The 22,157-nt window shown below is 60.2% G+C and overlaps 1 protein-coding gene across 2 annotated transcripts in view; it reads left to right on the top strand.

Annotated features, from left to right (window-relative positions):
• The window catches only part of TOM1 (target of myb1 membrane trafficking protein), a 38,992-nt gene extending 17,063 nt beyond the window's left edge, over positions 1 to 21,929 (top strand). Inside the window, exons 3-16 of one of the 2 annotated variants that reach the window (XM_039230456.1) lie at positions 2,005 to 2,083; positions 2,973 to 3,122; positions 3,451 to 3,585; positions 3,705 to 3,851; positions 6,636 to 6,752; positions 8,767 to 8,900; positions 10,714 to 10,747; positions 11,079 to 11,175; positions 12,045 to 12,165; positions 16,188 to 16,263; positions 18,781 to 18,834; positions 19,905 to 19,964; positions 20,955 to 20,994; positions 21,078 to 21,924. In XM_039230456.1, the coding sequence (XP_039086387.1) occupies positions 2,005 to 2,083; positions 2,973 to 3,122; positions 3,451 to 3,585; positions 3,705 to 3,851; positions 6,636 to 6,752; positions 8,767 to 8,900; positions 10,714 to 10,747; positions 11,079 to 11,175; positions 12,045 to 12,165; positions 16,188 to 16,263; positions 18,781 to 18,834; positions 19,905 to 19,964; positions 20,955 to 20,994; positions 21,078 to 21,232 (1,399 nt within the window). In that variant the 3' untranslated portion in view covers positions 21,233 to 21,924. Of the gene's footprint in view, positions 1 to 2,004; positions 2,084 to 2,972; positions 3,123 to 3,450; positions 3,586 to 3,704; positions 3,852 to 6,635; positions 6,753 to 8,766; positions 8,901 to 10,713; positions 10,748 to 11,078; positions 11,176 to 12,044; positions 12,166 to 16,187; positions 16,264 to 18,780; positions 18,835 to 19,904; positions 19,965 to 20,954; positions 20,995 to 21,077 lie in introns of both variants that reach the window. The other variant, XM_039230457.1, reaches the window with a different exon arrangement.
• Positions 21,930 to 22,157: the final 228 nt, after the last annotated feature.

Below are 22,157 nucleotides of genomic sequence, written 5' to 3'. Positions count from 1 at the left end.
TCCCGCCCATCACAGCTTTGACAGGCCTCCATGGCTCTTGCCTGTTGCCTGGCCTGCTGCTGTCGCTCATGTCGGGGGACCTGTGTCGGGGTTCCTGACTTTCCTGACCTGCCCTTCACAGGGTCAGCACTGAGCAGACAGATGTGTGGCGGACACCAGGACAGGCCCCGGGGGGGCCACTCCCCACCTAGGAAATGTCACTCCTGCTCCTGTAGCGTCCCAGGCTCTGGGGAGGCCAAGTGTCAAGAGAAGACGCCGTGCCCGTCCTCAGGGGGCATCTTCACCCAGGGAGCCCCGGGCGGGTGCCGCATGGCAGTGCACCCCAGGGAGACGGGGGGCTGGGAAGGAGTCGTGGGCAAGGCGCGTTTCCGCTGTACCTTCACCAGGTGGACATGCAAGTTGGGCCAGAGCAGTCGGGGCAGCACTGATTGGCCTGCACAGTGCTGAAGGGTGGGATGTAGGGGTGAGGCGGTGTGGGTGGGCTGGGCCCGTCGCCAAGGCCTTCAGGGCTCCCCCTGCACTTATGTGTTTCCCCCTCCCCCCCACCGTGAGGGCTGGGCCTCTTCAGCCTCTCCCTCTGCCTCCCTGCACGGCCTCCATTCAGTCCCTCCTGCCTCTGCCTGAACTGCTTCCCGCCTCCCCTCAGCTGGCTCCATCTCATCCTTCACGCCCAGCCATGATGCCACCTCAGAGAGGACTCCCCAGACACCCCTCCCTGACACCCCCTCACTCTTACTGCGGGCCCCCCGTCTTTCCCACAGTGATGTGGGTCTCCCTGGTCACATGGTCCATAAGAGGAGACCTGCATGTTCACCAGTGGGTGCCCAGCACCCAGCATGGTGGCGGCATGTGTGACTGCTTAGTGAGACCTGAGTGGAAGTGTGGGAGGAGAGAGGGAGTAGCCAGGACGAGGCCCCAGGACTCTGCGCCCATTTTTCAACCCCAGTGTGTATCAGGAGCCCTTGGGGGCGTGATGAGTGCACAGATCTGGGAGAGCTTGGTTCAGGGATCTAGGGTGGGAGCCCCAGGTTTTGCATTTTTGACAAACCATTATACCTCCTCCAAGAGGATTCTGGCGCAAGGGGTCCAGAGAATCTCTGCCAAGTATTCATACCGTATTGCGGACTTAGGCGGGGCAGGCAGTTTGTGTTGTAATTAGAACCTGTGTGTTCAACAGGAAACAGGACACAGAAAAAACAGATGAGTGGTGGGATGGGATGGATGGGCGGATGGATGGATGGGTGGATGGATGGATGGATAGGATGGGATGAATGGATGGGATGGATGGATGGATAGGATGGAATGGATGGATGGGATACATGGATGGATGGATGGATGGATGGATGGATGGATGGATGGATGGATAGGATGGATAGGATGGGATGAATGGATGGGATGGATGGATGGATAAATGGATGGATAGGATGGATGGAATGGATGGATGGGATACATGGATGGATGGATGAGATGTGATGACATGAATGGATGGGATGGGATGGATGGATGGATGGATGGGATGGATGGATGGATGGATGGGATGGATGGATGGATAAATGGATGGATAGGATGGATGGATGGGATGGGATGAGATGGATGGATAGGATGGGATGAATGCATGGGATGGATGGATGGATGGATGGATGGGATACATGTATCGATGGATGGGATGGGATGGGATGGATGGATGGATAGAAGAAATGGATGGATGGGATGGATGGTTGAGTGGATAGATAGTTGGGATGGATGGACGGATGGGATGGGATGGATGGATGGATGGATGGATGGATGTGATAGGACGGATGGATGAGATGGATGGATAGATGGATGAGATGTGATGGGATGGATGGATGGATGGATGGATGGATGGATGGACAGATGGAATGGGAGGGATGGATGGAATCAGCCCCGTTTTCCAGGACTCCCTGATCTTAGGTAGGCAGCCCCGTGTGTTGAATAAGAAGGTTCCATTCCTCAGCCCATCCTTCCTTTTGTCCTTCTGCCCAGTCCCAAAGATGCCTTCCGAGCAGTGAAGAAGAGGATTGTAGGGAATAAGAACTTCCACGAGGTGATGCTGGCTCTCACGGTGAGTGCCCCATCTGTCCGTCTGTCCATCCATGGTAGAACCACACCTCCCCCAGGCCTAGCAGGACTCCCAGCCACCCCGGGGCTCCTCTTCCAGGCATTGAGAAGGAAAGGTCTGTGGGCAAAGTGCTGGCCTGTCCACAGTGCTGGCAGACACGGAGCGGCCATTTGGCAAAGTTCTCTCCGACTTCTGGTATGAGGAGCAGACACACTGAGGCCTCACATCCCTCCAGAACCAGTCATGGGGAGCTCGTGCCAAAGGACCTGACGGGTGACACAGAAGCTCGGTGAACCCAGACCTCGGCAGGGCGGAAAGTCTGGCCAGCCACACTGGGTGCTGGCTGGCACTTGGATGCCCTGAAAAATGCGCATAAAACAGGTGCCGGTGCCTGAGGATGGGCCAGGAGGGGGGGGTCATCCAGGCTGTTGGAGGGGTTTGCTGCGAGTGGAGACAGAGCACTCTGTCCCGGCCTCCCCAGCAGCACTTTCATCAGGTGAATTGGCTAAACTGACGCATGGGGCACCTCCTGCCAGGAAGGGAGAACATGAAACAGGGAGGGAAGTTCAACGCCTTGTCCTGGGGCTGCAGGGTCAACTAGCGATTATGGAAGTTCACTGTGGTTTCCGCTCGGAGAGCCACCCTCCCTCCAGACTGTATGCAGCTCAGAAGCAGCTTCAGGACAGGCTTCTGTGGGCACTGAGGCCACTCAGCAAGGGGCCACTGGTGGGCACACCAGCCCCCGGGGTCAGGGCACTGTCCCCACTTCTCTGTGTTCCAGGGCTCACTTGAGGGAGCCCCTCCAGTACTCAGCCTCTCCTCTGGGATGGAGGCTGAGCGTGCATGCCAGGGTCCTGGGCACCCCTGCTCACGGGCACCTCCTGGTCTCCAGGTCTTAGAAACCTGTGTCAAGAACTGCGGGCACCGCTTCCACGTGCTGGTGGCCAGCCAGGACTTCGTGGAGGGCGTGCTTGTAAGGACGATCCTGCCCAAGAACAACCCGCCCACCATCGTGCACGACAAGGTGCTCAACCTCATCCAGGTGAGCGCGGGCGGGCGGGCTGAGCTCCCTGCCAGCAGCCTTGCAGGTGGGGAGGGGTGGCACGGTGTGGGGGGGAGCTTCGCCCCCCCCCCCACCATCACTGCTCTTCTTCTGTTTGCTTCCGTCTCCTCCTCCTACGGGGCCATCTCGGTGTCTGCTGACTGGAGGTCCTGAGCGCGAGGAGGCCTCACTTGGCAGGGGCTGTGTGGGCGCAGTGGTCAGAGGACCAGCGAGTCAGGGAGGCCCTGCTCTCTGGGGGCAGGTGGGAGGGCTGGTGGGGGAGATGGTGAGCAGTGGTTACCGGCCATGTCCCCTTGTCCCCTCTCAGTCCTGGGCTGACGCGTTCCGCAGCTCGCCCGACTTGACAGGTGTGGTCGCCGTCTACGAGGACCTGCGGAGGAAGGGCCTGGAATTCCCGATGACCGACCTGGACATGCTGTCGCCCATCCACACGCCCCAGAGGGTGAGGAGACGCACCCAGTGGGAGCAGGGGGCGGCGGGGGCGGGGGCATTTCCTCGGTGTTTCCCCAGCTGCTCCCTGAGGCACTGACCTGCCGCATGGATCCCGGTTTTGCCCTCCAGACCGTGTTCAGCTCAGAGGCGCCATCAGGGCAGAATTCTGTGGGCACGGACACCAGCCACGGAGGAGACTCCACCCAGCACCCCACCCCCCTGTCCGTCCCGGCCACGCTCCCCGGTGACACACCCATCACACCAACCCCTGAGCAGGTAAACAAGCCTGAGTCAGAGCCACGCGGGTCAGGGAGGGCCCCTCTCACTATGGAAATCACTGTCCTCACAGCAGCCCCACCGGGTACGTATCATTCTTTCTGTTTCAAAGATGAGGCTTAGATAAACTCGCTGGCCCAGCCATCAGAGACGGTGGTAGGATTCAGGCTCAAGTCTGTCTGACTTCCGGCAGGCTCTGTTCTCCAAAGTGTGTGCTCCTCAGGCAGCACCGGAGAGAATAAATGCCCCAAGAAGGAGGTTTGAGGCACAGTGTAAGATTCCAGGGCCCAGGGCCTGGGACAGGTTTTCCCGGGGCTCTGTGAGTAGCTCTGCAGTCTACCCACCAGACTCACAACGCACTGACTTAGCTTCTGTCCCTCAGTTTCTTCCTCTGGAGGGGGGGCCAAGGCCACCTGCCAAAACCGCCCTCCTGCCCCTTAAGGGATATCTGCAGCCACCACCAAAATAAGCTGGATACACGCTCATTTTATTTATCTATTTCTAAGTTTGTTTAAGTGATCTCTGCACCCAGCTTGGGGCTTGAACTCACAACCCCAGGATCAAGAGCTACATGCTCTACTGACTGAGCCGGCCAGGTGCCCCAATGCGCTCTCATTTCGGACGTGGCCGTTGGGGTGTGGGCTGAGGTCTTGTGTTGTTGGGGTGCCCACTTTTGAGGTGTGTTATGAACTTTAGACCCATCACACCAGCTAAATGTGAAAGCTTAGCTGCTAAAGGTACTGGTGAGAGAGACACGGGTCCGTGATGGAAAGAAAGTGAACCTTGACCTTCCAGAGTGGACCCACGAATCTCCTGTACTGTCCACCTGGACTCATGAACAAAGCTGCCAGCAGCCTTTCACACTCCAACCTATCCAGAGAGAAGCTTCTGTACTGGATATCTTATAAGACGTTATAAAATCACGTCCCAGAGTTACAAATATTCCTAGAAACGTTTTCCTAACTGGACATACAATTAAAGGTATAGAAGACTTGTAAAATCACCCTGTGATCCAAATTTGCCTGAAGTCTAACATCTGCGTGGACTTAGGCCTGATTACATCGAGTGTAAGAAGGTTCTCGTTAAACAACAGGGAGGAGGCGGCATTTAGTTTCCAGCGCCCCTCTTGTGTCCTGGGGCAGTCAGAGCTTCCAGGCAGCCAGTGATATCACTCCCAGACTCTGCTGTAATTAGATCCCATCTGACCCGGACACACTGGGCTTGTGGTCAGTAGTTTTTCCACTCATTTATACCAAGGGTGTTCATTAAATAGGCCAAACGTACCAAACATTCTGTGGGGTTTGGAAGGTGTCTATGGCCCGTAGTTACTACCTGTGTCTACACCCCCATTTCTTCATCTGTAAAGGCTGGGGTAATGACATGTGCCTCATAAGAGTGTGGTAACATTTAATTAGCAATAAAAGCTAAATGCTTGGCATTTAGTAAGTGGTTAGTAAATGGCAGGTAGCTGCTGTCACAGGCATTGGAAATTCATATACTGACACTCGTAATCTGAAATCAGCGAGGTCACATGCATTTCTCAGAATGGAAGCCACTTAATAGTGGACCCATGAGGTATACGAATACGAAGGGTTCTTCGTCCAGATTAGTTTTAGAACTTTCATACCGGCGCGCCCCGGTGGCTTAGTCGGTTCAGCGTTCAGCTTCGGTTCAGGTCATGGTATCACGATTTGTAAGTTCAAGGCCTTCATTGGGCTCTGTGCTGTCAGCGGCATGGAGCTCACTTGAGATCCACTGTCTCCACTCTCTGCCCCTCACGCCCTGTCTCTCTCTGTCTCTCTCAAACCTTTTTTTTTTTTAAGTCTAAAAAAGAACTTCCATACTGATGCCTTCCTAGACATCCACAGACATAAGGCACTGGGTCTGTGGCCCCTCACCACCTCACCCATGTGATTTACACCAATTCCCCAAGCTAAGACCTTGTAACTGTTTGATCACTGAAAAACCACTAACATCCTTTATTTTTTTATTATCTTTTTAAATGTTTATTTATTTTTGAGAGGCAGAGAGAGACAGAGCATAAGCAGGGGAGGGTCAGAGAGAGGGAGACAAGAATCTGAAACAGGATCCAGGCTCCAAGCTGTCAGCACAGAGCCCGATGTGGGGCTTGAACCCACGGACCGTGAGATCATGACCTGAGCCGAAGTCGGACGCTTCACCAACTGAGCCACCCAAGTGCCCCAATATCCTTTTAACAAGTGCTAAATCTGAGTTTCACATTCGGGGGTGGGGGGTGGTGAGGAGGTAGCACTCATGCTTGGAGGAGCCAGGACACCAGAACAGACCAGGAGCATGTCCTGTGCTCACAGGAGAGGAGAGGGGAGTGAACTCCTGTCCTAAGGGAGGAGGAGTGAGGTCCTGTCCTGTGCGAGAAGCAGGCTTGCCGATTCCCTCCTCTCCCCTTGGCAGGGAGCTGCCCTCCAGGGCCTCGTTAGCTGCCATCTTGGCCCCAGGAGGTGCTGGAGCCTTCCAGCTGTACTCTGTGGTGTGTATACCTTCAGCTTCTTTCCTTGTACCCTTCCCTGAACCAGGCTCCCCACTTTGGAGATGGTAACGGTTGGTAGCAGCTCAGTGAGGGGGGTTTCTGGGGGACAGGGCAGGCCCACCACAGGCCTCCTAGTGCCAAGCTGTGGAGCCAGAAGGGTCCTGGCGGGCCGGGCCCCTGGGTGCCACGCCCGGGGCTAATGGCACCAGCCTCTCCTTGTTAGCAGCAGCGGCCCCAGCCCCCCGGCCTCTCTCACGGGGGCCGACGGTGTGTTTCAGATCGGGAAGCTGCGCAGCGAGCTCGAGATGGTGAGTGGGAACGTGAGGGTGATGTCGGAGATGCTGACGGAGCTGGTGCCCACCCAGGCGGAGCCCGCCGACGTGGAGCTGCTTCAGGTGAGCCCCTCCCCCGCACATGGCAGCCCTCGTGACTCTCTGAACACCTTGGTCACAGCGGGAGGGGTTAGATCCCCGGGCTCTGGGCTCCAGCTACTAGAATCCAGGGCTCCACCGTTTTCTAGTGGGAACAAAATGGCCCCTCTTACGTCAGCTTCCTCATCTGTGAGATTGTTCTCATAAGAGCTTTGAAGGTCTGAGTTTGGCATGAGAATTAAATAAGGCTTTGCCTGTGGAACACCAGCCCTGGGCCTGGGTCAGGGTAGGCCCCCCAGTCCGTGGTATCGAGGAGAAGCTGGGGAGTGGGATTTCCCCCTTCCAGAAGGTGAAGCTTAGCAGGCAGGGGTGGGAGCGGCGCTGGCTTTGAGAGGGCAGAGCGGGTGCTCCCGGGCCCTCGGGCAGGTGCGAGCCCTGGCTTTCCCTCCATGTGTCACATGCATTCCCACAGTCCCATCCCCAGCTGTGGAGGTCAGTTCACAGAGGTGCCAAGAAAGCTCGGCAGGGTGGGGGTGGGGGGGCAACACCCAGGAGTCACAAAGTGTGGGTGACGGGTTGACAGGAGGACAGCCCACAAGCAGTGAGCACTTCCCATGCACCAGGCTCTCATGTAGACACTTGATACCCCTTCATGCTTCACTCCGTCCTCAGCGCACCCAGCAACAGGTGGGCCCTCTCATTATCCCCGTTTCCTGGATCAGCCAACTGAGGCACAGAGAGGTCATATACTGTGTCCAGGGTCACGTGACTGGTAAGCAGCAGAATCTGAGCCCAGGAGACTAGCTCCAGCCGCTGCTCTTCAGCTGCCGGGAGGGGTGGGTAAGGAAGTGGGAACAAAGCCACAAGTGTGCTTGGTCACCGGAGGAAGAGAGGGGAGGCCCACAGGGTGTTGAAAGTCATCAGGCCCGCCCTGCCCACGGTAAAGGCAGATGAGGAAATCCTAGGAGGGGGTGGGTACCGGGGTCCGAAGGAGAACCCACGTCAGTGTTGGGGCAGCGTCTGGTCTTCACGGGGCCTCTAGGAGGAACGTGCCGGCATGTGGCCACAGTCCGCAGTGCCGATGACCGTTTGAAGCTCGGGACCTCAACCCAGGCACCTGTTCATTCATGGCAGGTACCTGCAGAAAGAAAAAGTCAGAGTCTTACAAATGAAAAACTTAGAACGCTGTGGCTGTTGATTTTTTTTCTCTTTCCCAAAGGAGTTTAAACATGTAACTTGCTGATTACAAGTCAGTCACAGACGTGGCGGCTGAGTGAGCGTGGGGTCCTGGAACAGGAGGGCTTTAGCGGGAAAGCAGCGACGCTGAGGAAAGTCTGGAGCTGAGCTCATAGGGCTGGGCTGGTGTTCACCTCTTCGCTTTGACGAATGCCAAACTGAGGAGAAGCGGGTGAAGGGGTTACAGGAACTCCACTACCTGGGAACATTTCTGCGAATCTAAAATTATTCCAAAGTAAAGGAGTGTTTAAAAAGAAATCAGTGAAAAGAATGAGGCAGGAATTCAAAATCGGGGTTTGCGGATAAGAGCTGGAATCCTCTAGTTCGTTTCTGTATGTTTTGGTGACAGAAAGATCCCAGCCACTCAGGCGTTGTGGTTTGTTCTACTGGCCCCTTGCGGTCTTGGGTGGTTTTTTTTTGTTTTTTTGTTTTTTGTTTTTTGTTTTTTTTGAGAGAGAGAGACAGCGTGAGCAGGGGAGGGTCAGAGAGAGGGAGACAGAATCTGAAACAGGCCCCAGGCTCTGAGCTGGCTGTCAGCACAGAGCCCGATGCGGTGCTTGAACCCACGAATCGTGAGATCATGACCTGGGCTGAAGTCAGATGCTTAACCGATTGAACCACCCAGGCGCCCCCGGGTCTTGGTTTTTCAACCGAGCAAAGGTGGCAACGGGAAGTTGATTACGAAGTCTGCACGCGGCCACTTAGGCCGGCAGCCCCGCCTCACATGTTGCTTGTGTCCCACATGTTCAGTATTGGTGTAGATGGCTGCGGCCATCGTCCTTCCTCCCTCTTCCCTCCCCAGGAGCTCAACAGGACGTGCCGCGCCATGCAGCAGCGGGTCCTGGAGCTCATCCCCCGAATCGCCAATGAGCAGCTCACGGAGGAGCTGCTCATCGTCAATGACAATCTCAACAATGTGTTCCTGCGCCACGAGCGGTAGGCCAGCTGCCCCCCCCCCTCCCCTGGCGCCCTGGTGCCCTGTTCACACCGGCTGACCTCCTGTGGTCTCCCTCCCTCCTTCCCAGCGGGGGGGGGGGGGGGGGGGGGGGGGGGCATGAAGTCTGCCCAGCCTTCCAGCCACGGCTCCTCTCCCTGCCAGAGTCCACCCTGCCCTGCGTGTCCCTGGTGTGGGCCTGGTCTGTCCTGGNGGTCCTGGAGCTCATCCCCCGAATCGCCAATGAGCAGCTCACGGAGGAGCTGCTCATCGTCAATGACAATCTCAACAATGTGTTCCTGCGCCACGATGTCCAAGGAAGAGCCTGGCCCCCCTCCCCTGGCGCCCTGGTGCCCTGTTCACACCGGCTGACCTCCTGTGGCCCCCCTCCCTCCTTCCGGGGGGGGGGGGGGGGGGGTTTGGGGGGGAGTGCATGAAGTCTGCCCAGCCTTCCAGCCACGGCTCCTCTCCCTGCCAGAGTCCACCCTGCCCTGCGTGTCCCTGGTGTGGGCCTGGTCTGTCCTGGCTCACTCTGCCACCGCCCGGCCCTGGGGCTGTGGACCAGTTACTTGACTTAATTACGGCTCTTTGACTCTTTGACTGCTCACTTAAGCAGGAAGATAATTTATCAAGAGAATAGCCTTTACGAAATGGAAAGCTTTCAGAATCCAAAAAAGAGTGAAACAGTGAGGCCTCCCAGCAGAGCGGGCAAGAAAGATCCCAGGGCGGGTCTGGGTCTCGGGCAGCAACTCCTAGGCCACGTTCCCTAGGATGTTGGCATCAGTAAACGGGCCTCATATGGTTGCCCATACAGAGAAGGGGTGGCAGGCTCTCTGTGTCTGAAAACCAGGTTCATTGCAGTCCCTGCCTATGGGGTGACAGCAATACCTATAAGCACTTAGCAACCAGGGGTGTCTGGGGCATGACACAGTGCAGCCTTCTCCAGCCCTCACGTCTTTATCCTTCAACAGACACCAAGTGATTCTGAGTCCATTGAGAGTGGGGCGGGGCTCCCGGGGGCCGTGTCTACCCGGCCCCTCCTGCCCGCTAGCTCAGTAGAATAGAGGAGTCCCTTTCTGCCATTTTGGGGTGTGGGCTAAGGTGGCCGAAGGGCCAAATCCAGGGATGACTGGGACCCACTGACACCCACTGGCATCAGACACGGCCTGATATCGCATGCCTGCTGCCTCTCAGTTCACGGTCATGCTCAGGGTCTTCGCCAGGCCCTTCCATCGGGGAGGCAGGGTCCACTGTCGTCCCCTTATAATAGACGAGGCTGAGGTTCACAAGGGAGGTAATATGCCCACAGGCACTCAGTAAGTGACAGGGCCGAGACTCGACAGACCACGGCCTTCTCTGCCCACCTCAGCAGCCCCTTGGTGTGTCGGCGGCTAGTCCAAGTGGCTCTGTAAAGCAGTGTGAGAGAGGTGTGTCTTCTGACACCACTTCAGAGAGCCGCTGACACGCACACGTGTGTAAGCGAATCACCAGACACGTTTTATGGAGCAGAGCTTACCTTCACCGTGTGCCGTGCGTCCCCAGTTTCCTCTCTGTTCTGGCCTGTTCCCGCGTGTTGCTGGTCATGACCGGAGTGGCCAGGCGATCAGGGATTCCAGCTGGGACACTCTGGCCAGTGAGCGAGGGGCACTGTTAACAGTTCCCCAGGGACACCCCGGCAGGGATCCACATCCCCGGCCTAAACTGGATCTTTCACCCTAATTGTAACCCAGCAGGTGGATGGGCCTGCAGTGTCAGGAGCTCGGCCCGGACTGGGCCTCTCTATCCCTCTGACTCATCTCGTTTGTGTCTTTGTAGGTTTGAACGGTTCCGAACAGGCCAGACCAGCAAGGTAAAGGCGCTTTTCTGTGACCAGGTCGTGCCCATACTGAGGGGGAAGAAGAGGGCTGTGCTCACCTCCCCCCCACCCGCTCCAGACATCCTGCACAGGATGTGCCTTCCTGTCCATACTCCTAGAGGACTCCCCTTCTAACTTTTTATGTCCCTGTCCCTTTAAGGTAACTAAAGCTCAGCCACCAGCTAATGCCCAAGGGTCTTCTCTAGCTCCTAGGGGTGCAGCTGAGCTAGGGGCAGAGCGGGGAAGACTCCCCAGTTCCCAGCCAGAGCTGCCAGAGCCCTGGTGGCACAGCCTGCAGCCACGGTGGCCTCTCGCTTCTCCCCAGGCCCCACAGGAGGCCGAGGCGGCGGCTGACTTGATCGACATGGGCCCTGACCAGGCACCGCCCACCGGCAGCCTCTCGTCCCAGCTGGCAGGAATGAGTAAGTGCATATGGGGGTTCTGGCCAAGGGCACAGGACGGTGCTGTGGGCACCCCTGCAGTTTAGGGGTGCCCTCTTAGACGGTTGGGGCCGGAGCGCCGGCAGCAGAGCTCGGCCCAGACTCCGCCTCGCTGGGCTGACCCCCACTGCAAGGTCAGGCAGCCAGGACCAAACACATGGGGCTCTCACCCTCACAGCCCCCAACTCCCGAGCCCCCTCGGGCCTCAGGGGCCCACTGTTCTGCAGTCTCCCCTCGACACTGAATTCTCCATGGTGCGTGCCCCCGGGGCAAGCATGGGCGAGTCACTTAAGTGCCCCATGCCCCCTCCCCTGTGTAACGGGCGGGAACGGGCCCTTCCTCACAGGTCGTCGTGAGGACCGGGCAGGCTCACCATGCAAGGGCCCGAGACGGCGCCAGGCCGGGGTGGGCTCCCAGGACATGCTAGCAGGTGTCATCACTGTGTTTAGTTCCCACACTGCTGGCTGCCTGCTTGTGCCGAGCCCAGGAAGTACGTCACAGCCCGTCGTGAATCACTGACGCCAGGCTGTTTGAAAACTCGGCTGTGCCGATGACCGGGAGCTCCCTGCGCAGCCGTGTGCCGTGCCAGATGCGCTGGGCAGCGTTCTACCCGTTCTCACAGCTGCCCTGGGAGGGGGCTGTGACTCTGCCTCGGGCAGAGGAAGTCACGTGCCCACAGCCCCTCAGACAGCAGGGACCCGGCGGCCCCATCCGTACACCCGCGCTGGCTCCCCTGACCTGCCCCTGCCGGCCCCCTTCTTCTCCGGAACCATCCATGGGCCTGGCATTCAGCCGCTACTCAGTGTGCAGGGACAGCTGGTGTCCCTTCATGTCCCTTTCTGTCCCCGCAGACCTGGGCTCCAGCAGCGTGAGGGCTGGCCTGCAGTCTCTGGAGGCCTCGGGCCAACTGGAAGGCGAGTTTGACATGTTTGCGCTGACCCGGGGCAGCTCTCTGGCTGACCAACGAAAAGAGTGAGTGGCCCGGCCCCACCCTGTCCCCTGCAGTCTGGGCTCCCCATCAGGGCAGAGCCTCTCCGGGCCCCTGCACCCAGCTGCTTGGCACGCCATGTGGAGGGACACATGGCCCGCTGTCCGCACCCCCTCAGGACGGCAGAGCTCCCACCCCCTGGATCGGTTCCTAGTAGCCCTGACAGCTTTGTGGCCAAGAGGCAGACTTTGTGCCCCACAGGCAGGCCTGGGTAGGAGAAGGGCCGTCTGTGGTTTGATGAGCAGCTGTGAGCCGGAATCTCACATAATCTGATGAGATGAGGAAACTGAGGCACAGAGAGCCTGAGTCATTTGCCCCAAGCCAGGCCATTGACATGTGGCAGCACTAGGTTGAGAGCCCAGGGCTGCTGGGCCAAACAGCGACCGTCCCAGCCTCTCCCCACCGCACTCGAGGCCGCGTACCAGGCCACTCAGGGCAGGCAGGGAAGGTCCCCGATAAAACCTCAGGGACTTGTCTAGTCATTTCTGTTGATGCCTAACCACCCGGAAGGTCCCCACAAGTCCCCGTTGCCCTACTCGGGTCTGCTCCCTCTGCCCCAGGCCTGAGGTTCTGTCCTTTCCTGGGCTGGGGTTTTCAGGGAGGTGCTTTCGGCAGTCACGGCAGGCCCCTGGCTCGACCTCTCGGGACTGGCCCCACACAGGCTTGTCAGGGGAAGCAGTTTGCTTGATATTGTCAGCCCTTTGCTCAGGACTCAGGACTGCGCTGCAAGCAGCCAGGATTTACACCCAAGGAAAGTTCTGGATTAAGGGGCTCCCTCAGCAGATGCCCCAGCCTCTTCGGTGGTCATTCTGGTCACCTGAATGGCCTTTGGCCTCCCCACCTTGCTCTGTCTCTGGGAACTGTCAGTGGGCCTCTGAGAGCCCAGCGACACCCTGTCCACACCACACATCCAGGCCAAATCAGATAGGCTGCAGCCAGCCTGGCGGCTCTGTGGGGTCACTCAGCCCTGGGCTGCGAGCGGTCTCTTTAGTCCCGGGCCTCCTGCACTCGCGAGGCCCAGGGCTCAGGGACCGGCAGCTCACAGTTGCCATGGAGTTCGGGGTGCGGAGAGGCCGCTGTGCAGGTGGAAGCTAATGGGTCCACTGGGATCTGCAGCCAAGAGGGCGGCCGCCCCAGCAGGTAGCACACTGGTCACACCCGAGGGCCCCTGGCTCGGCTCACTGTGCTCTTACTGCTTTGAGGAGCGGGCCCTGGGGGACAGCAGAAAGCAGCCCTGACGCCCAGTCTCATGGGGAGTGAGGTGTACAGGCGGCCGCCACGCAGTGCCTATTGCTGGGCATGCCGGGCACTCTGGACACACACGTGGTGGCAGGCGGCTCTGCAGAGGGTACTCAGGGCTGGACCGCAAGACAAGGTGTCAGGAAGGCTGTTTCGGGCCAGAGGAGCAGTGTGTGCAAAGGCTCAGGGGCAGGGAGAGCATGAGATGCTGAGGGCAAGAGGGGCACATCTCAGGCCTTCTCATGTCACGGGGTCCCCTGCAGGGACGAGAGTGCCCTGGCATCAAGTTCCTCTTTCCTTTGTTCTGCTTGGTAGTCCCTCCCTTGGGCTCTGGCTGCGTCTTATAGCCCTGATGGCCTGGCTGGCCTGTGGACCCCCTCGCCCTGGCCCCTGGGGCTCTGGAATCCTCGGAGGCCTTTTCTGCCCATCGGGAGTCAGGCCCACACCCCTGCTGCCTTGCCGGCCCCCGCTTCCCTCCAGCCTGTGCCAGCTCTGCCTCTGCTCCCCAGGAAGCCAGCTCCTTGCCAGCCACACCCCGACCCCGGCTGGCACAGTTGTGGCCTCTCCAGCCAACCAGGCCAAGGAGAGCGACAGGAAGAGTCTCTCTGAGCCAGCGCAGGGCCCCCTAGCCAGGGATGCTCTTCTGTGCTGTCACCCTGGGGACACGCCGCCCTTCCTGCCCAGAGCCGCTGTCGCCCAAGTGGCCCTGGGTCCAGTCCCTGCCCACCAGCCTCGCCACAACCCTCTGAGGCGGGGTCCTCCTCCCTCCTGCACTGGGTGTGGGGCAGGAGCTGCCCGGCCCAGCGTCTGCTGCTGGGTGTGGGCCTTGCCGGCTTCCTCCATCCGGGCGTCTCCCGCCTTCACATTCTTCTTCTCTATTGTTCTTTCAAGTGAAGAAAAGCAGCGATTGCTATACATTCCTAGCTCCGAACATGCCTTATTCTGCCCTTTTCCACAGTGCACCTGCCACGTCTTAGATGAAGGGACCACAACGGGGCTACTTGCATACCCAGTGGGCGGGCCCTCCCGGGGTCAGGACGCATGGCTCAGTCTTAGACATCACGTCCTCCTCACCAGCTCTCAGGGCCCGGACTTAGCCAGGGATACCAAGCTGCTCACCAGGAGGGCATGAGCTTGCCGCCCGCCACCCAGGCTTTGGGGTTGGCTCCTGCCCAGCCCTGCGGGTCCCCCGTGCGGCGACGGGCCGGAGCCGCAGAACTGCTGGACGAGCTGATGTCCGCGCTCTTGCGGCCAATTCCATGGGAGGGAGCGGACGCTAGTGCTCTCAAAATGGCTGCCTGGGAATTTAGGGGTCTTCTTCCCAGAGGCCCTTTGAAGTGCCAGTCTCCCCCATTCCCGGGAAGGCCATTTGGCATTGCAAAGGTTTCAGTTGATAGGGTCTGGGTTCCTGAACCCTCGAGCTGCCCGCCTCCCCCCCTCCGCCCACCGACCCCGGATCTGCAGGGCTTTCCCTTGGCGATGGGGATTCTGCAGCTCACTTCCCCTCAGAACTGGACCGAGCCCGTGCCGAGGCCTCCCCTCCGTCAGCTGGCGCCTCACAACAAGAAGAGCAGCTCTTTTCAAGAATCAAGGCTGAGTGCCTGAGGCCGCCTCTGACATCTCCCTGTAGCAGCCAGGAGAGACCCCCCCCCCAGCCCCTCACCCCCCAGGCTTCCCCCAAACTCCTGCCTTATTGTCTCACTCCCCACGAGACTCAGCTCACATAGCAAACACCTTCCCTGTGCTCAGTGCCTACCTCTCTGTCCCACCCAGCTGGCTGGCATCCCCCAGGACATTTGATGTCTCTTTCTTTCTTTTTACTTTTGAGAGAGAGGGAGGGAGAGAAAGAGAGAGAAAGAGTGCAAGAGCAGGGGAAGGGCAGAGAGAGGAGGGGGAGAGGATCTGAAGCGGGCTCCGCGTGGACAGCAGAGAGCCCCGTGCAGGGCTTGAACTCACAAGCCATGAGATCACGACCTGAGCCAAAATCGGACGCTTAACCGACAGAGCCACCCAGGGGCCCCATCCCCCAGCACGGCCAGGACAGGGCAGGGGAGAGCTCCGTGCCATCTCACCTGGCACCCCACACAGCCATCCGCACATGTGTCTGCGGCAGCAGAATGGAACCCCCCCATCCAAAGGTGGCCTTGTGCTGAACCACGAGTTACTACCTTACAAAATGGAAGCTGCTCAGGGAGCCTGGGGAGCTCATTCAGTTAAGCGTCTGACTCTTGATTTCAGCTCAGGTCACAATTCCCGTAGTCGTGAGATCTGTCCCCACGTCGGGCTCCGTGCTGAGCGTGAAGCTTGCTTGGGATTCTCTCCTCTCTCTGCCCCTCCCCTGCTCCTGTTCTCTGTCTCAAAATAAATAAACATTTAAGAAGAAGAAGAAGCTGCTCAGAGAAGCGTCTGGAGGCAGGAATTCTCCATGGGCATGGGGGCATTGGCGCTGTCTCTCATCCCTGGAGTTTGGCCAGATCTGATGAGAGCCATTGGTGAGCTTGCTCTCAGCCTTTGGCCAGCGCCAGCCCCTCACTTTTGGGTGCCTGTCACGGTCACAACGTCAGAGCCCAGGTCTACCCTCCCCGGGCAGGCAGGCCGGCAGGATTGGAGCCCGTCCTGGGGCCTGAGCCGCCCTCTGTCCAGGTGTGACCCGGGGTCCGCACAGGACATGTGTCCAGCTTGCCCCTGCCCACCCGTGCATCCCGCCGTCAGTCAGCACGCCCGGCACCGCAGGGCACAATTCATGCTTGTGGCCTCCATGTTTCAGGGTGAAATATGAAGCCCCCCAAGCAACAGACGGCCTGGCTGGAGCCCTGGACGCCCGGCAGCAGAGCACTGGAGCGGTAAGCAGAGAGCCAGGAAGGAGGGCCAGGGACGCTTGCTCACTGCCCCCCCCCCCCCGCCCGCCGTGTGCTGGGCACTGACGTGACACATCCGTCTCCTCATCTGGCTCTGTGGTTGGCCCTTTGTTGCTAATGTGACAGCTCCCATTTCACAGCTGAGGAAAGCAGTCCGAGAGGTTAAGTCACCTGCCCAAGCTCACACAGCGAGGAAGGGCTAGAGCGAGGACTCGGACCCGCCAGGGCCCCGCAGCCTGGGCTCCCAGCTGTGCCCGCAGACAGACTGCTGACCTGTAGCGCGGTGTACGGTCGGCGCATGAGGGTGCGTGAGGGGCTCCGCAGAGTTAGAGCTCCGCCAGCATCGTACCTCACCGCCTCCCTGAGACCTGTTATTTGCAGGAGGGAGGACAGAGGGGAGAACACACCCTCAGGCTTCAAAGAGGCCTCCAAGGGCGCCATTTTCATTCCGTCGAATTGTTTGACGGCGTCTGGAGCGATAGCCACGGGCCCGGCACTGTGCGCACTGTGTGGGTGACCCCTCCCCCTTGGCAGGAGCTCCAAGTACAATCCTCGTCCCTTTGGATCTGTTCTAGATGCCTTTGGGGCGGTGAGGATTTCTCTTTCAGTAAGCGGACAGAGGAGCTCCTTGGGAGGTGATGAGAAACGGAGAGGCGGGGGGCAATGAAGGGAGACGGCCGGTGCCGGCACGGGCTTCTAAGGCCAGGGTGGGACTGGGCGACCGGAGACAAAGCCCGAGGGGCAGCAGGGACCACAGGGCCACGGCCAGCCTTGCGCAGAGGGGCACGCTTATCTGTCCCAGCGTAGGAGCTGGGAGAGCAGCTGAGAGGGACTGGAAGGCGCCCAGTGTATGAGTGGGTCCCGGCGACGCCCCAGAGGCGACCCCAGCCTCTCAGCGGTCACTCCCAAGTCAGAGCAGAGCCAGACCTGGAACACTGTGGAGGCAGGACCAGCTAGAGAATCAGGCGTGTCCCGTGTGTGCCGCGTGACCCGTCTCCAAGCACAGCACACTTGCACCCGCATCTCAGAGCCTCCGTTACTTTCCTTTGTGAGTGGCCATCTGTCACAGCCGTGCCCTGTGCCAGGTGCTCCACAGCCCTCCTTTCTGAGCCATCCCATAAACCCTTAGGGCGTGTTGTTATCCCCATTTACAGACGGGAAAACTGAGACCCAGAGACCGGTCAGGTTAACAGAGGTTAACATCCCTAGTTAACCTGGCACATAGCGAAGCGCTCGGTCTCCCTAGTGCGCTGCACGGCTTTCCCCACTTTTGGACAAGAAAGCCCAGGCTTAGCACCCGTGAGGCAGTTTGCTCAGCCCCTCACAGCCCGTTTCCCTGGCTCCGCAGCCAGTGCTGGGAGCAGGAGCCCCAGATGGCCTGCACAGCCCTAAGGAACACTTAGGAACATTCAGAGGTGAGCACTCTGGAAAATCTGGCTCCTGATTCCAGATGCATCTGAACGCCCTGGAAGCTGCTGGAAGCACTTCCCTCTCGGGCCACCTGGCCCCTCATGGACAGAGGCGAACTGCACAGGCTCCCCTTCAGATTGCAGATGAAGGAGCTCACCCCAGAGACAGGTGTCACACGCCCCGGGGCTCACACCCCTCCAGGCATGACAGGAACTTGAACCCAGGTCCCCCGGCTCCTACACCACCCTCACTTAGCCCCAGGGAGGGAACATACCCACACCTCTACTTGTAGAAAAGTGGAAGATTCCTCTCTGATCACTTAGAGAGGTAAGCAGCTTGAACCCCCATCAGGGCATGATGTTCTTAAAACCGTCCGTAAACATCTGCTCCCTTGGTGCATGAGGCTGGGGGGTGGGGGTGGGTTCTCCTGAGAAACCATCAGGACGGGACTCCGAGCAGCAGACTGCAGCACAGAACCCAGGGCCAGCTTTCTGGGCAGCCGGGGTTCACAGGTCACATGACCGGAGGCGCTGGACAGCATGTGCCGGGTCTTTCCGGGGCCGGGGAGGCAGTCGGAGGCCCGTGAGCTGGGAGCCGGGACTCTAGCCTCCCTCTGCCTCCAGTCATCTCTGGGGTCCTAGGGAACCCTGTTTGCCCATCAGTAAGCATGAGGGGACTGGACAAACCAGTGTCCTACTCCTGAGATGCCCACCAGAGTCCCCAGCAGCCAGCAGGCTGGCTGACGGCCGCCTCCTCAGCTGTTCCGGGATGGCTCAGGCCACTCCCAGGCTCCTTGTGGAAGGGACGAGAAGCTATGCCCGGCGCATTCAGGACTAGGTCCCAGGGCTGTGTGGTTCATCCCACAGTGAGACACCCTCTTCTGCTTCCCGTCCCCCTCACCTGCCCCCACAGCACCAGCACCTGCACAGACATGCGCGCGCGTGCACACACACACACACACACACACACACGGCCTCCTGAGCTGGTAATAGGACTCCCCACTTGAAAGGGGCGTCCACATTGGAGAAGGCTGCCAGCAGACCAGTGACCCTGGCCTTCCCGCCACCCTCAGCCTGACCCTTTCTCACCCAGATGGGAGGCAGCGTTGAGAAGAGCCTCAGTGACTGGCTGATGAGACAAGGCATGGTGAGGAGAGGCTGGGCCGGCCCGGAGAACAGAGGCTGCCCCTGGCAGGGGTCCCGCCCGGGGCGGTGCTGTCGCAAGGGGCAGGACTGTCAGACCTACCGGAGAAGGCGGGGTGCTGCGGGTGCCCCACTCTGCTCCCGCTTCGTGGCCCCTCGGTGCCCACTTCCGGCCCTCAACTCGGAAGCAAGGCCCAGGTGGCCCCTCTGGCAGCTGGGAGGTGACCGGGGCTTGCTGGTTCTGGGCCAAGCGGAGAGGGACTGGTGCGCGTCGCCCAGAGCATTGCTGCTGCTGCCGGGACGTAGGCGCCTGCTCTGCCCTGGGCTCTCCTGCCACCACCGGGGTCCTCGGGTGCTGGGGACAGAGCTTGGGGACCCAACTGGCTGGGTTGGAGAAGGACTGTCTCTCTCGCCCTCTTTCCCAGAGTAACGAAATGGTCACTAGCCTTTCTTGAGCGTCTGCTCTGTGCCAGACTCCCGTGCGTCACCTCCCCTCCCCTCACAGCAGCCCGGGCAGTAGGGACCACGCTCCCTCCTGTACAGATGAGAAGAGCAAGGTCAGAGGCATAACCTGCCCAAGCCACACTGTATTAAAGGGCAGTCTCAGACTCCGTCCCCAAAGCCTCCGACTGGGTCCTCACTGTAGAAGGAAGCCCCCAGCCCCTGTGCAGGACCCTTGTGGCAGAGCCCATGTCTTTGTGGCCCACAGCGAAAGGCCCTGTGAGTCGTGGGAGATCCGTTCTTCCTCAGGGTCTGCTCCAGCTATGAGGAGTCCCTCCCTGCCCCCCCCCCAGCCTAGCCCCCAGCCCCGCTTCCCTCTTGCCCACAGCCTGGCACAGTGGGTAGAATTCTGGGTCCTTGGCGGCTGGGAGCCATCTTGAAGGGGACACCAGGATCTCAACCCCCCAGAAGGGGTGGGGTGTGTCCAACTGGCCCCATTTCAAAAACGAGGAGGGGACCTGGGTGAGGGTGACAGCCACAGGCCGCCCAGCCAGCGGGCCCCCAGCTGATGGGGCCTTCCTCCTTCACACCCAGTGCACTGCCCTCACTACCTCACTCCTGCCCTTCCTTCAGATCCCCGTCACCCAGGCCTGCCTCATGGAGGACATCGAGCAGTGGCTGTCCACAGACGTGGTAAGTCGGGGCCCGCCCAGCCCGAAAGCAGAGCCGCAGGCATGTTCCTCACCCACCTGACAGCGGGCTGGTGAGGAAGTGACCGGTCACGGGGGCACGGTGAGCAGCTGGTCAGGTGGGGAGTGTTCGTGTGGGACCCCTCCTGCCAGCCGTCCGCCCTCTCCCGGGCGCTCCCCTCGGAGGAGGCCCTGGGCACCGCACGCCTCATGGCTACTGGAGCTGAGCCTTCCGGGAGCACGCTGTCACAGTGGGTCCCAGGAGTCTCCGCCCTAGAGAGGAAAGGCAGGACAGGCTGACGGAAAGTGTGACAGAGTGGAGCCTTGCGCCTGCGCCAGCTCAGGGAGCCCTCGGTCCAGGCCCGCTCAGAAACCCCACCAGCAGCCCCGCCTTACAGACCAGGAGGCTCAGGAGCAGTGAGGGGTGCCGAGCCCAGGAGGCGGCAGCGGCCCAGGCCGTCTGCAGAGCCCAGCGGCCCCCAGTGAGCGGAAGGGGCGGCCAGCCTTGGCTCTCCTGTTCAGGGCTCCTCCCCCCACATCTGCCACCCCCTCCTTTGGGCACCAGGGACCAAGTGCCTGGACGCTCACAGGCCCAGAGGCTGCCATCCACCAACTGCCCAGACGGTGGTTCTGCCCGAGGTCACGTGCAGGTCCATGCCTGGTGGTGGCCCCCAACCTTAGCACACGTGGCCTCCATCTCTGGGGCCCTTCCCACCCCAAGGGCAGGTCTGTTCACCATCTGCACAGCAGAAGGAAAGGAACTGGTGTTTACTGGGGACCCGCTGGGCCCCACAGCCTGGGCTTGGCAGTCTGATATTCCATTGTAGCTTCCTGACGGCCAGTTCTACCAAGTGGGAAACTGAGGCTCAGAGCAGTCAGGTGACACCCAGGGCTGCAGCTAGGGAGAGGGTGGGGACTCGGTTCAGGTCCTGGGCCCACCTCGCCCACCTGCCCCCAGACAACTGTGGCTAACCTCCTCCTTCTGCTTTCTCAGGGGAATGACACCGAGGAGCCCAAGGGCGTCACCAGCGAAGGTAGTAGGCCCTGCCCTGCCCGCCCCTTCCCTGCCCTGTGGCCTTGGAACCCACCCCCACCCCACCCCCTCTCTCTTCTCTAGAATTTGACAAGTTCCTGGAAGAACGGGCCAAAGCAGCCGATCGGTTGCCCAACCTCCCCAGCCCCTCAGCCAAGGAGCCCCTGGGTCCCCCTCGTGCTGCTGCCCCTCGAAAGAAGACCCAGGAGAAAGATGAGGACATGCTGTTTGCATTATGAGTGTGGGGCCTGGCGCCTGCACCCTGAGCTCCCGCTGCTCCCCGGTCCCCGATGGGGGCCTCTTCCCTCCTTTGGTGTGAAAGCTGCTTTGAGGATGGCTTGTTACCCCCTTCTCTTCGCCTCAGAGACAGGCGGGGCCGGCTGCTGCTGGGCCTCGCTGCCTGGGCTGTGGGGAGACCGCTGGATGAACTGGGGTGACGGTCAGCTCTGCTTTGGGATCCCAGCCACTCCCGCCTCCTTTACCCCAAGCAACCACTACTTTGCTGAGAACCGGGAGGCCCGGCGACAGACAGCCTGTCCGCTTAGTGGCCCAGAAGTGACTCCTTGTCCTGGGGGATCCCCTCCCTGGGCCCTTCCCACACTGCCAGTCGAGGCCTGGCTGGAGGCCGGAGACGGCAGAAGCTTCCGTCCCAGCCTCCGGTCCGTTCCCCGGCACCTGCCCCGGGGGGCCCAAAGGCTCTGGCCAGCTGGTGTGGGCCGGGTACGTGGCCTGCTGCCCAGCCGCACGCTGCCCGGTATGAAGCTGCACGTGGTGGGGGTGAGGCCTCAGCAGCCCCGGGGCCCCCACCACCTCCACTGCCTTTCCCTGCATCCTGTTGGTCAGCACCGGGCGCTGGGCCCGCCCACCTGTTGATTGATCGTCTTGTACTGGGAGAGGTGCCTTTGTAGCCCCGATTAAAGGTAGAAAAGCACCCTGCCTGCAACGCTGTTGAGTCTCCAGGGGGAGTGCCTTGCTGGGTCACCAGAAACCGACTGCTCCGGGCTGCGCTGGGCTGGGCTGGGGCCGTCCCGGAGGAGGAAGACATCTGCGGCGCACCGCGTGCAGGCAGGGGCGGCCCCCTCACACCTCACAACCCGCGCTGCCCCACGGCTGCGGTGGCGCCCCACTGCCTTCCTGATGACAGCCCTCCGCCCCACGGGCACC

Source organism: Hyaena hyaena, unplaced genomic scaffold (assembly GCF_003009895.1).
Source record: "Hyaena hyaena isolate Hyena2069 unplaced genomic scaffold, ASM300989v1 scaffold_46, whole genome shotgun sequence".
In the NCBI taxonomy this organism is placed as follows: domain Eukaryota; kingdom Metazoa; phylum Chordata; class Mammalia; order Carnivora; family Hyaenidae; genus Hyaena; species Hyaena hyaena.
The sequence above is the reverse complement of the archived record's forward strand: the minus strand, read 5'-3'. Positions and strand labels throughout refer to the sequence as shown.